Here is a 14,887-nt window from a genome sequence, read left to right on the forward strand (position 1 = left end):
TGCTTTTAGTTCATATAGTTCCTATTAAGAGTTTTTCATGCTAAACAATGTTTAATAAGAAAAATGGCTCTTGGGCACAACTTACTGGAATTAAGTAGTGAAATTTCCAAAGCAGTAGTTAGGTACCTGAAAGGACCAAAATCAAAAGGCTCAACTAAATTTATGTGTTTTTCAGGCAGTGAATAAATATTGCTATTGCTTGTGGAGGTTTGGATTTATTTTAGCTGAAATCTTAAAGAAATGTCACTTAGAAGCATAGTATGCAGGGGAAGACTGTGTAATTTATTCAAGGACTGATCTATTACTGTTTCAGAATAAAGAAACCTGTAACTTTTTAATGCCTGAAATCTTGCAAAATCAAAATAGGAAAAATTTTTGAAACAAGGCAGTTGTGGAAGAAGAAGGGGAGATAATTTTTCGCAATAGCTGTTTGCTTGTAAGTTCTAGATTGTTCTTTGAAAGATATAAAATCTGATATTTTGTGAAGAATGGTGATATAATATTAATGTCAGAAGTTACAGTCAGCTAAATAAGTAGTGTTACTGGGAGAAAATACTATAATTATGGAAACAAATTTATAGGATCTTGGGAAGCAGAAAAGTTTGGGAGACCGTTTCCAAGGTGCAGCGGAATGGTATTCATTACCATTACCCAGGCAGCACCCTTAAGCCCAGACCAGCGGAGCACAAGGCATGTCAGTGTTCAGGCTATAACTTCAAGAAATGTCATATTTTTCATTACAAACTCATTGAAAAAAAGGCAGAAATAGGATTGGCAGCAGCTTTGAGATGTAGAATTTTCCATCCTTCTCTAGTCCTTACCCTAAAATTATCTGTCTTTAAAAATGAGTTTTTGTGCACTCTTTGATCTATTAAACACGTTCTTTTTTTGTAGTGCCTGCACTTCAATAGGATTGATCCTTGTCAGCAGCTGATGATTAGTAGTCTTTTGAGAGAGAGCAGCTTGCTTACTTCGGTTGACATGTTTCTACTCTGGTGTTCAAGTTATGGAGTGATTGCTTTCATCATCTGTAAACAAAATAGCGAGTGTTGACACTGACCATCAGCAGAGATTGCTATGAGTTCTTTGTTTTCCCACTGAAGTCATATTGCTTCTAACATGGGACACATAGATGGAAGCTTTGGGGTGGCTGGCAGTTTGGGCTGTGTGGTTTGTGAATTTCAAGAGAAAGAGAGGTGTTAACTTCAGCCCAGCACTTTTGGCCTTCTTGGGGCTTAAGTTTCTGACTAATTTTACAGGTGAAAATTTAGGTGCTTGTGGCATCTTTGACACCAAGATAGATGAGGACCTTTTTTTTAATCTAGGGACATGTATGTCTTTCCTGATTTTTTTACCATAAATGTCCAAATACTTTTTTTAATTTTTCCTTTATTAATTTTTGAAGTGTTAATTCTTTAAGAGACAGTAGCAACACACAGCCTCTCAGGCAGCTCTGGGTAGGAAGATGAAGATTAAAATAAATGTGGCCACGATCAGCTGTCTCTTGCAACAGCCCCCTTTCAGTTAACACCTCTTCTGGATGGCTGATTTTTACAGCTGGTGTGGAAAGGCTGTGACTAAGAGAAGAGGCTTTTTGGACTGCATTTGATTCTAATGTTCTTCTCACGTCCTTTTTTTTTTTTTTTTTTTAGCTTTGGATCTACACAGTATGCAGAATAAGAAGATAAGCAAGAAGAAATTTTCACTTGCCTTTGTAGTGTTATTGTGAGTCCTTCCCCAAAGAAAATCTTGGGGAATTATTTTAAATTTCTGATTTCAGAATGAAGTTGGTATTTTAAAACATTGTCTCATTTAGGGGCATAAGATGGCAAAATTAAAGCTACATCACAGAGACAGCCAAATATTCTTGGCTCCAAAGTCAATATATTTTGGAGCCTAACACAGTTAATTTTTGGCTCCTGTGAGGTTTGCCCATTCCATGGCCTATGAAGCCAAGTTAGGTAAATTCATTCAAACATTACTGATTTAGCTTAACCTTTCTCAGTTCATTGTGCTTTGCATTCTGGGCAAGAAGCCCAAGTGCTACTGATCCACCTCACCCAGGTTTTTACCTCATTCACCCAGCCAGTTGCAAGTCTTCATCACAATGTATTTTTATGTCTCTTGTAAAAGCACCAAGCAGAGACTTGTCATGCCTCAGCTTGAAGAAAAAGATGTTTTACCAGCTCTGTCATGGTGATATCATTTAGCTGATACCAATTTTAGTGGATAGAAAAAGCCTTCCTGTTATGAACACTAGCCATGGGAGTCAGCGTATAATGACATAAGCTTGCAGAATAAACTTAACTCTCATCCCTACTACTGACTGTGTAATTTCCTTTTTTCAGCAACATTCTTAGGGACCAAAGTATGCTTTACACAGAAAAAAGAAAAATTAAACCAATTAACAACTTTTACTTAATCAAGAAGAAAACCTGCCAGTTAGAAGAAAGGGGGAATAAAAGTAAATGGATGATTTCATTGTTTTTAGAAACAAAAAATATTTTTTCAAAAAAAGGTAAATGGTTAAAGAAAAATTTGAAGACAGCCCATAACGTAGAATAAAATTAACAATTTTGAAAGGAATTCAAATTGATGACAAAGGATTCACAGGTCAAGTATTGTTTTTATTTAGAGGCATCTAATTAATAAGAACCTGTGACATTTTTGCTGTTCATTAAGGAAAGGATGGACTATAAAAAATGCAAAAATACCTGGTTTAGTTGCATGAATTTAGATTATTAAGGTAGTTGCACTGCCTACTAGAGAAATAGCAAAGTTAGTTTGTCAAGCTAGTAGAAATACCACAGTCCTAAGGAAGAGGTTGATTTAGTTGCCAGAGAGGAAATCTGTGTTCTGTAGATCTGGGTGGCAATGAAAGAAATCACTTGGACCCAAGAAAGGAGCTCTGCAAAGGGAAAGAGGTACAAAATGAGGAGATTCTTCCCAAGATCCACTGATACACCTGTATCAGTACATAAGGCCATTAAAAATTATGCCTGAGTATCCTTATGAAAAGATAGTGAATATGTGCATTTTGACATTACTTTCCCCTCATAGTTTGCTACGACTTTTTCCAGGGGGTCATTTGCCCTGTCACAGAATGGGTTGTAGGCGGTTGGTATGGGTGGATTTTTCAGTGTTAAGTCCAGCAGGTTAGTTTTAACTTATCAGCAGTTTAAATTGCCAGATTTTGTACTGAGGAGTGTGCCAATACACATTCCTTCCTGTTGATTTCCTGGAAGGGAGAGGGGCAGGAACCTTTAGCTAGGGAATGGAATGGGCAGCTGGAGGTGGTAACTTTTTAAACTTCTGGGGGGCAAAATTTGCTAGAGTTTGTCTGTCAGCAGGCTGTGTGTGCCTGCTGTCTGACACGTTTCTGCGTTTAGTAATGTCTCTAAGTACACACATGACTTATTTTGGAATCTTCTGTAATACCCTTAATAGTTGAGTTATTTTAGGTATCCAAAGAGGACCGCAACAAATACTGTAAATAAGCTTACTATGTTTCTAGCAGAACTCAGATTGAATTTACTTGCAAGCTTGTTGGTCATACCTACTAAATTTCTGGTTAGAACTTTGCTGTCAGTGATTAGATGGACTGGTTAAGCAGATCAAGCATGTTCATGTGATAATGTGACAGCAGAATTGATTGATACCAGACTTGTAGCTGAAGGAGCATCTATCCCCATTATGAGAAGCAGCTATCCAGTGGTGCCTAACATTACTATGTTATTTTTTCAAGAACTGAGATAGTTAGAAAACTAGAATTTCATAATCACTTAAGTATCTGAGTTAGTTTTTATGCCTTTAAATACATGTTATATGGAGAATGTCTGTTATGTGCCAAGATACTGATTGATATTTAATCTCTGACCAGTAATTCCATTATCTGGAAATCCAGACATCCAAGTCTGTATACTAGAATTTTTTTCAAAGATAGGAGTAGTATTTCCAGCTACTGGGAAAGGCAAAACACCTAAATTTAACCATTTTGAACTTATTAAGAGTTAGCAATAGAATAAGCAATTTTTTTATGGTGTTAGAAATGGAAGGTTGCATTATTTGTGTACTCAAATAACTTGATTTGTATGGAGCCTAAAATGTGTCAGACCAATGATTTTAATACACTGGAGGAAAGAAGTACTACTGTACCACACAAAGGCATAAATTTGAACTTTCTAGAGCAGTTCAAGAACTGATGGAAATAATGTGATAAATTATATATGTAACAAAACTTTTATGAATTTTTGTTCATTAAAACTCTTTTAAAGGAGCTGTTGTGTTTCATTATTAGAGAAGACAAATGGTGTCTAAATATGTAACTGTTTAGTGGAATGGGTGTCAAAAGCTCAACTGCGAGGAAAAGTGTTTTAAGACACCTCATTTTTCCCTGTTGTGCCACTAAAGATGTCATTGCATTGCATTTTGAAACAGACTTCTGATTAAATTCTTTGGTTGGGTTATTATGAGAACTGCAGAAATCTGAATGAAACATAACTTTGGGTATGAGTTGTAACTTCATGCTGTATGTTTTGTGTAGATCCTGGAGAGAAATGGTGTTGAGGAAGAAAAGCTGTAAAAAGGAGATACGAGCCTTTCAATTTGTTTGGTTTACAGTGATTTATCTGTTGCAACTGGCAACACAACTCTCAGGTTTTTGTGCCGGTAGACTTTGTCATGATGCTCAAGTAATTCTGTAGAATTCTTAGGGGTAGCAATGGGATGCAGTAAAAAAGCAGTTCGGATCTAAACCAAGTTTCATCTTTTGTGGATAGAAACGTTCGTGTTCTCTCATTTTTTGTCTTTTCATTCCCCCAAAACAGTAGCACAAAGTCTGTACTTCATCCACCCCTTCTCTTCTTATTTTACAAAGAGTAGTATTTGGGTTGTACTAATGGGCTTGAGTTCCTGTTTAGAAAAGGACACAGCAGCTGCTTGATGTTTTCTGGTCACTTCAGCTTCTGAATTTCTTGTAGCTCTCACGTAAATATGACTTTTTTGGATTTATTTTCTGTGCTAAGCATAAACCCATAATATCCTTAACTTAAGAACGATATTAATAGAAAGAACATTTAATACTTTTTGAAGATTGTTTTATGGTATGTATGCCTTTTCTGTCTTCAATCCGATGTTAAGGTAACATTTTGCACAATGAGGAAATAAATTTTAAAATAGTTCCTCTGAGTCTGGATTTCTTCAGTTCAAATGCTTTGCATATAAAATAGTGGAACAAATTGCTGAACATAGATCACAGAAGAAATGACATAACATTCAGTAGCTTTAGATAAGTAGGTAAAATTTTGAGGATTAGCATCTCATACACTCAATAAAATACAAGTTAACTGGTCACTAAGCAGGTAATTTTTCATGCTGAGTTAGACATTTCCTTTTCAGTAGCTCATGCTTCTTTTCTTTTGAGTCCTTCATGAATCATTTTATGCTTACATCAGAAACAGTACTAAAACTCGATTTCTTATTGATTTTATTTTAAACTGTCTGTTTCAAGGGCATTGCTTTACAAATTCCTCCTGATTGGTTGCCTATAATGTATAAAATAATAAATTCCTCAAGGCATCCAAGAGTTCATGTTCCTCTTCCTGGTATCTTAAAATCTTCTATTATACCTGTTATTAGACAGAAGTTTCAGAACCAGAATGACTATTAACTTCTTGTATATATTTAGCTGTCTCTTATATGTGGAGAAAGACATGCAGGTGAAGTGTCATACAAATAATTCCTTGTACTGTATTTCACATTTATCTCATTTTTCAAATAAACATTCTCACTTTCAGACATGTATATGCATCTTCAAAGTACAGAAGAAAGCTGTTAAGACTAACTGTGATGGTATTTGTGCTATGAATATAATTACTCTTTTGCATCTTTTATCACTTAGTTTAAATGTATTACTTTAAAAAATACAAATAGAAGGAAGTGTGTTTTCCAAAACTATCAACACAGCATGTGCTACAAAGAAGTCGTATTTCTAATGGTTTTATAGTCTTTGGTTTAAAAACAATGCCTTCAAAGACTAAATATTCTATCAGTTGTGTTAATTTTCTTTTGTATCTTGCCTTACTGAAAATTCAACAGCCCGGTCTTCTAAAGCGTAGATGAAAATTTACCAGAATAAAATAGTTTATGAATGTGAATATGTAATTAATCATAGATGATAGAGCATAGTTTTTTTGATGTGGGGGGTTTTTTTGTGTGATTTTTATTCATTTGTTTGTTTGTTTGTTGTTTGTTTGTTTGGGTTTTGTTGGGTTTTTTTCCCTAAAAACTTTTGGTTTTTTTCCTAAAAATTACATCTTTTAGGTTGAGGGTAAATTATACACTAGATTTTGGACAGTTTGAATTAGCAAAAACAGGGGCCACTGCTAAATACTTTCTGCACTTGGCTGCTACACAGTAAAGCATTAAAGGCTGTGCTACTTTGAGCTCTGGCGTTTGAACTGAACCACTTTATAGTCTTTATAAACAGCAGTACTGCCATCTTGATTATACAGATTATGTTCTTGAGAAAAGATAGCTGACCAAGCTACATTAAAAGGGAACTCTAAGACCATGAATTCCAGCATTTGAGATTTCTTAAGTGGTTTTAAAATTAAAATAGTTAGTTGCCAGAAATGGGGAAGCATATCAGAGGAATCATTACATTGTTCTTGTTTTATTTTCTGGGAATGTGCTAGTATGTCAAGGTAAGGGTATCCTTGTCTGTCGCAGTGTTACTATCTTCTTAAAGAAAATAAAAGTTCATATATTGTTAAATCTACAATTTAGATTATTGCCATTCTCTTGTGTGCTGTGATAAAACTCTAAATGCTAAAATAATTTTACAACCTATCTCTTTTGTTGACATTAAGTGAATGAGCAGTCAAGATTTCATTTTATTTAGGTTTGTAATCTGAAGTGTGTATTAAAATAAAAATTATTAAATACCTAATTAGTTATTCTTTTCACCAGGATATCTGAGTGGTTTTTTAACAGCAATGAAGTTTTCTTCAGAATACTCGCCATGTTACTAGGGAGGAAATGAGGCCAAGAAATTTCATTTCCAAAAGTCAAAACTACATGGGAAATGCAAATATCCAGATTAAGCCACTGCTCTTTTCTAGTGTTTTGATATCTTTATAATGTTGTGCATTTGTTACATATGGTGCATTTCCATTTGGAAGCTCTCATTCTGCAGTGCTGCAAGATCTAAGTCCAGTTACTTCACATTGCTGTGCAATAGAAAATGCGGGACACTTACATCCCAGTTTTTTCTACTCCTTCATGGCATCTCATTGACTGTCAGAGCCTTTATTTATTTACCTATGCTTCCATTTTCTGGTTTCCATTACAACAGCTGTAGCCTTCTGTTTCTGCTTTTCCCAGTCTGCATGGGCTTCCTCTCAGCTATTTTGTGTTCAGATCTCAGCATTCACGTTGCTGGCTCTCCCAAAATGCCGTGTGGGCGTTAACTTCTAAGCAGTTGCTCAGTTTTCATGACTGGGTGCCTCATAGCATGGCTTTGCCAACAAGCTGTAATGGTAATTTCTGTAGCAGTTTAGAACCCTTAGATTGGGATAGACTTGGTTCTGTACACTTGGAAGAATTTCCAGCTAAGCTGACACGTAAAAGTTATAGAGCTCTAAAAAAAGAGGAAATATTATGAGAATAATTTTTCCAGCTTCTGATGAGAATGTATGAACTGGAATTCTCAAAACTCATTATTTCATGTAGTTTTTCATCCTGATGTAGTTTATTACTTATGAGGGAAATTTTTGAAAGGACACAAGGCAAGTTTTGATCCTGTTCAGTTTGCATGCTCCTAAAAGCGGTTTTACAAATCCGTGAGGTTATTTGAAACATTGCTTACAAAACACTAAATGCATACTTAGCCTTTTTATTGTAGTTTTAAATTTACTTTTTTTTGAACCTTAACAGAAGAATTATACTTGAAGAAAACCATCTAACAATTGAGAAATTTATTTTGTGATTTATCTACTGTAATTATAAGAAGCAGGAAACAGTACTGTAAGGGGAAGATGAATTCTGAGCACTGCTAACTCCTGCTGTTATCTATGGTGATTACTATTTGGAGTTTTGCCTCTACAAAGAAAGATTATTTTGTTCGTTAACAAAATGTTGGAGAAGTCCAGAGGAGAAAGCAGGTACTGGATGGCACTATAGGAAAAAGAAGGAAAAAGGGTCAGGTAAAACACTGTCTGGAAGAAAAAGCTTTCCATAACATAATTGTGTTTTTTCCTTGTTCTGCATGGTAGATTTGTAAAAAAAGGTCCAAAGATGACAGGGGAATTCTGTGGACTGATGAAGTTAAACTTAATAATACTAGTACAAATATGGAAGAAGTAAAAAATTCCAGTACTGAGTGTGTTACTAAGGAAAATACCATTTCTGTTAATGATTGAAACAAAAATTGGCAGTGGAGCTCAGCACATAATGGCTTTTATACTTGTGGAAAACATGACACCTCAATTCAGTGTCAGATAACAATGTGCCAAATATAAAAAGGGATTTTCATTTGGCATTTTAGGTACTCATTCCCGCTTCTAATAATGGTATGAGGAAAGCATTTCCTATTCTGGCTGGATGAGAAAATGTCTATAAATGAAATTTAGTAAAAAACTCTGTGTTTTTTTACCAACTAACATAGTTTACAGTGTAAACTCCTTTTTAATTGCCCTTTCTAGTTATGGTTGACTTTTAAGTGGTTTATTTTTTTTCAAAGAAAAATGCCTAATGCTTGTTTCTCTCAAGATACTAGCACAATTCACTTCCTCATTTCCTGTCTGTTAAAAATCTTGATATTTATTTCCAAGAATATTTCCATTTATCATTGTATTTTCTTCATTTATATAGATTTGTTTGAATTCAGTTTCCAGAAAACATAGCTTCCTACTCTGAGAAATTACTCTGACAGTCAGATGATAAGAGGTGTCTTATTGTTTCTATTTTCCTTTCAGAAATACGGTTTTGTACTATAGTGCTTAATATCTGCTATTCTGTTCATTGAAGTCATGGTGATCTATGGATGCAATGACATTTGGATCATACCCTTTTATCCTGATGGACAGCTGCCAACATTCTAATTTTTTTTTTTTTTCTAATCACCAAACAAGAGAATCCAGGGTATAATAGAATGGTTTAGAATTGCTTTGGGTAGAGTATTTTAAGTTAGAATTCAAGAAGTTATAATTTAAGGAAGTACAAAAGTTTAAAGCAGGACTCTTTCTTGGCTGCCATGGTTCTTTACTTTAGGATTGTAGTTCACTTAGAAATCTGGTTCTGTCATGCAGCTCCTCAGTTTGTATCATGTTACAACTCAGTGATTTACTGAGCAATTACTCACACTAATGGAACAACTTGTGAGTGACTGCTGATGACTGTGAGTAATAGCTTTATGCTATAAAAGCAAATTAATTCTTAAAAAATCAGAGGAATTTATATTCCCCTCTCTAAAAATGGCCAACAAATAAAGTCTGTCATGTCATAGGTTTAAAAAATAGGATGGAGCACAATGAAATACATACCATAACTATTAGAATTTTTCCACATTTTTATTTACCATTGTATTTTAATTAATTTATTTTTAGGTCCTCCAGGTCTTACGCATTAAAATGTCAAGATGTTTGATTCGTATCAACTGCTCTGAATACTGTTTTTTGTATAGTGCTAAAGTCTTTGTATATTAGATACTTTCATTCAGCCAAAGCAAAATAATGAGAGGCTGTCAAAGCTGGTATATATTAAATCTCTATTTATTAACGTGTACTTCAATTATTTACAGGTATGATTCTAGTTTTTTATAGAAAGAATATTCATCTGACATAAAATGAAATATCAGAAAAGAACAATTGTACTTAAGCAGCAGGAGAACACATTTTGGCAAAAACAGATTATCCTGGGTTACATGGTTTAGTACATGAATTTCAGGAGTTTATAATAATACTTTTGAAAATGTATTTTAAACGTGGAAATAAATTAATTAGAAATGCACAATGTGGAATGCAACAGACCTTTTAAGTGGAACAAGTACAATCCAGGATCTTGGAACCTGCTGTTCCACATGAATATCACCGGGCTAGCAAGAGCGGTAGTGAACTCAGTACTATGTACAGTATAAATAATCGTCATATTTTGAGCAGCAGGCATCACGACCAGCTGATATTTTCTTTCCTCGGGACCAGTTGTTCCCAAGAGTGCATGGCTGGAGCCATATGATCTTATCAACACATTTGAGAGCCTGACCCAAACACTGACAGAGATTTTGCTGCAGCAATGACTGTCATAGAAGAAAGTCGCCCTTTTGCACAGCAGTTATCCAATGTCTACTTTACTATACTTTCACTTTTTTGTTTTAAACTTTTTGTGAAGATCAGCCTTGCTATACTTAGTCATTTCTACATTGTGAAAGGAAACCGTAAGGAAGCAGCAAGGATAGCTGCTGAATTTTATGGAGTTCCTCAAGGACAAGGTATATTTGTGCATACTGTATTATCACTAGTGTTTGGGGATTTTGTTGTTCAGGTAATTACTTATCTGCTAGCCTCATTTACATTCAGTTTTTCAAACGAAATGTGTGAGTGGGGAGTTTTTTCTGTAGTTGTTGCTGTGTTTTGTATTACAAAAAATATCTGTAGGAGTGTTAGATTATGTGAGCTTTTTTGGTCTTTTTTAATTTATTTTTTTTAGATTAATATTAAGTTCAGAATAAAACTGAAGTATCACAGCCAGTTTTCTATTAGGAGGGAGGCCTATATTTAAGATGGCCATATATAAATAAGATTGCCAAATACTTCCCAATCTGGGACTATTTTCCCAGTTCCTCCTAATGTTTCCCAGCTTACCATGCATAGCTGAATTTTTCCATGTTTGTCATATGATTATTTTGTACCACTCTAGTGAAATTAATCCAAATATTTCTGAAAATTATGTCCTCATTAAGGTAAAATTTTCTTAAAGTAATATTTTTGAGAAGATGTAGTCCTCATGTACTTTGAATAAGTTGTCTCTTGGCACATATCAGGAACCTTAGTAACACTTTGTCAGGGCCAGCTTTTGTGTGGAAACCCTTCAGATTTTACTGGGATGAAAGCTCTTGTGAAAATTCCCTTTTCGGTTCATACAAACAAAACTTTAGGAGAACTGTTGCCCCAGTCTCATCTGTAGTGAGGTACCATTTTCATTCAGGTTTTCTTTTGCATTTTCTTTTGCATCTCTTTCTTCTAAATTGTGGCATGCTGGTACATGGCTGAGACCTGATTTTGCTCAGCTTGGGATCCCTGCTACCTCACTTGTCTTACTTGTTGTTCCTTATATTCTGAAATGGCATCAAGCTGAGTTAGGCAATAGACCAGGAATAAAGGCCTCTTACTGCCTTTACTACTCATCCCTAGGTACCACAAATGTGAAGACAGCCCAAGTAATTTCTATAGTTTCTATAGTTTTCCATAGTTCCCTTATTTCTATAGTTTATTCCATAAAGGGAGAAGCTATAGAAATGAGCCAGAAACATTTTCAAACTCGAAAGATTTTTTCAGTCTTCAATGTTGGGTCTAAAGCTAGACATTTTGTGTGAGTGTGTTAAAATTTGCAGTCCAGAAAGAAAGGCTTAAATCCTAAAGTAGGAATTAGCTTACTTCGCAGAAGATTTACCTGAGATGAATTTGTATCATGTGTTTTCTACACGAGCGCTGAAATCCAGGGTTTTTACATCTGAATTTGTTAATGACACCATTTGAACTACTATGCATGTGTTTGTGAGTGAGTGGATGTGCAGATATGTATGTGTGGGAGGGTGTGGGTGTGTACGTATGTATTCACTACAGTAGGCTAGGAAGAGTACAGGCAGGAATACTTGCAGAGAATGGGGAAGGCCTTACTTGAAATCAATAAGTTTTTGCCAGTAACTGCTGGCCTGCTCTAAGGCAGCTCTTTATGGGAAGACTGACGCACGAGCTGAGCACAGAAGGAAAGAGACTTGGGAAGAACTGGAGGGAAAGAAATAACATGCATCAGGCTGGAGAGTAAACTAGTGTCTGTGGTGTTGCCTGTTGCTGAACCCAGGAATCTGTAATTCAGTCATTTGTCAAAAGTCTCATCTATTATACCTAAAGTAATATATTGTTAAGTATTCTAGTAGCTGGCCAGTGCAAAAGAGGAAAATCTATCCCTCTTGCAGTTTAGTTACTGTTTTGGTCAGGTATCAGAGTTTTTTTGTTGATTTAAAGGATCAAACATATGGAAGATTTTCTAGTTTTCTGCTTGTTTTATTAAAAGAAAATAGTTAATGCAACTATTTGGTACTTAAGTTGTACTTTTTACAGTTCAACATCAGTGTACCTTCATTTTTCACTGTCCAGCTTGCAGTTGTTGGTTCTGGATTTGTGAGAGCTGTAAGCACATGTTCAGCTAATGTTACATGATCTGCTATTCATCCATTTGTTGTGACTAACAGCAGAAATCCTTGCTCTTTGGGAAGCAAATAATTCTCCTCAAAATTATTATTTTATCTTCTCTTTTCTATACTTTAGTTCTGTGTCTGTGGAATGAGGCATGCTAGTGTCTGAACTTGTGTGTTGTGGGATTTGATTTGTTGGTGTTGGTGAAGCACAGGGATGCCTCAGTAGAGTTTATATAAATAGAATTCAAATATATAAATAGAATTCAACAAAATATCCTGTTAAAAGTGATATCTAAAAGATATACAAAAAGTAAAATGAATCATGAAATGTGAAAATTTGAAACTTGAAAAATTAAATACTGAGTGTCCTCCTAATTAGTGATCCATTCTGTGTTTTTTCTCAAGTAGCAGAAAAACCTTGGCAGAACAAAACAACACAAAGAACCACCCAAACAGATAATTAGCCTAGCATCTATCATTAACTAATTGAAGTTTATATTGTTTCAATAAGTAATTCAAATTAGAGGAAATGTTTCTTTTCATTTTCTAGCTTTAACCTGATTACGTACTCTCAAAATTCTGTTAGCACTGGTATTTTAGGTTTGCTTTTAATAACAAAAAAATACTTACTGCTATTATAATGGCTTGACTAGGACAGAGTGCTATAATTTTGAAGAAAAAAAGAACCTTTGGAAATATTGTGCTACTAGGCACAGGCGTTATTTCATGCTTTCTAAATTGACCCCTTGAGTTAAAATAAGTCTTTCTTTTATGAAGTCTGTGTAATTGAGGGTGTTTAAGGTACAGAGCTGTAGTTTTTGGTGGAACTCCTTTTGTCGGACCGAAGGTGTAGAGGTCAGTTCAGGAATTTGGGCCCAGGGATCATACATTTCAAGGTTGACTTGCTTTATTTTGTCACTTTCTCTTTATTAAATATAAGGAGACAGCTTTGTCTGAGTCACCTGCTTTGTGTGGTCTTGTTACTAAATGTTAGTAGTGAAACAGGTCATACTTTGTTCCTTAATATTTCAGGAATATTTTCAGTTTCAATAGTCAGCAGCTACACTCCATCTATCCTTTGGATCTGAAGTGTATATGAACATCTGAACAATGTCACAATAATCAATTAGAAATTATTATACTGTTTATGTGGCATTGAAATACAAGAACTAGATCAGTGTTAAGCATCAGCTAAGACCAGAAAAGTTCTTGTAAAAGCTCTACTAATTATAAGGCACATTAATTTGTTTATGGAAATGATGTCTGAGTAAAACTTTTCTTGTGTATAGCTGAAAGGTACCTTCAGAGGTAAATTGAATGCTGTACGATCAAATATACATGAGTTGTCTGGCAAATGTTTGGCTAACCTGTTTTTAAAATACTTGGTAATGATTTCTGCAGCATCCTTATGCAACCAATTGCAGTTTTTACTGTTGTCATCACTAGACTGCTTCCCACTTCCCCCAAGACTGACCTAAATCTTTATTTCTGCAAAGTAAATACATGAAATATGATTGTTTCTCTCTGTGTATAAGAAGTAATGAATTGAAGGACTATTATTATGCATTTTCCTACTTCGCTTTTTTTTTCTATTATAGAATAAAGTAAAAAGGATTTAAACTTAATATGTCTTCCTAAGTCTTATTTTCTAGCACCTAGAGTTACTGCAGTTGCTCTCCCTTGGACTTGTGCCAGTTCATATATAGTTTACAGACATCTTTACTGATGTCTAATTTCCCATGTTAAACATAGTGCTCCAGCTGAGACTTTATGCGTGTAACAGGGGGAACTATTAGTCGTGTCCAGCTGGAACACTTATGTCATGTGCCATGTATATGGCACCCTATGTAATACCTCCTGGAATGAGGCTGCCCCCTCAGCAGTATTTTGGGTAGAGCCTGGAGCTTGTAAATCACATGTTAAAACAAAGTCAATGTATTGTGCATTTGCTTTTTCCCCTCTAGGTATAGAACTTTCTACTGGCCTTCAGCTAATTTCATGCTCTCTTGGTATCCGACAATTTCTCCATTTTACGCGCCTGTTTTGAATTATTTCCCTGTGAGCAGTTGTACCATCTACAGTTTAGTATCATCTATTGCTTGCATAAAAATAAATACATTATTCTGTCATTCACAGTGTTAAAAACCTAAATAGCACCAAATGCAGGACAGAACTCTGCAGTCTTTTATGTTTGCTTAAAGTGAATTGAAGACCTTTGTCCTAATAAGCTATTTGAGTTGAATTCTTTTTGTTCAGTGAAGTCGTGGTATTAGTACCATAAAAAATTTAAATGAAATAGGGAGCCATTCTATTATAAAGGTGCTGTTTGCTGGGTTTTTTTACCTTTGGCACTAATCTTGTAAGCACTCATATACACTTGCCCCATTGATTTGAAAGGGACTGATTAGTTGTTTGGTGCCAAGAGCTTTGCAATCAGGGACTAGAGCTGTGTTGGAAATAGGTTGTAGTGCC

General features: G+C 35.0%; 1 protein-coding gene across 5 annotated transcripts in view; it reads left to right on the forward strand.

Annotated features, from left to right (window-relative positions):
- ASB5 (ankyrin repeat and SOCS box containing 5) overlaps positions 1-14,887 on the forward strand; it is a 41,353-nt gene that overhangs the window by 1,874 nt on the left and 24,592 nt on the right. For 2 of the 5 annotated variants that reach the window (XM_066185944.1, XM_066185939.1), the window contains exon 2: positions 1,653-1,725. The exons of 1 other annotated variant lie outside the window; for it this stretch is intronic. In XM_066185944.1, the coding sequence (XP_066042041.1) occupies positions 1,670-1,725 (56 nt within the window). In that variant the 5' untranslated portion in view covers positions 1,653-1,669. Of the gene's footprint in view, positions 1-1,652; positions 1,726-10,290; positions 10,487-14,887 lie in introns of those variants that run through there. 2 more of the 5 variants (XM_066185937.1, XM_066185942.1) reach the window with 2 other exon arrangements.

The sequence above is a fragment of the Chamaea fasciata genome, unplaced genomic scaffold (assembly GCF_029207755.1).
Source record: "Chamaea fasciata isolate MVZ Bird 193981 ecotype frontalis unplaced genomic scaffold, bChaFas1.0.hap1 SCAF_6, whole genome shotgun sequence".
Classification (NCBI taxonomy): Eukaryota; Metazoa; Chordata; class Aves; order Passeriformes; family Sylviidae; genus Chamaea; species Chamaea fasciata.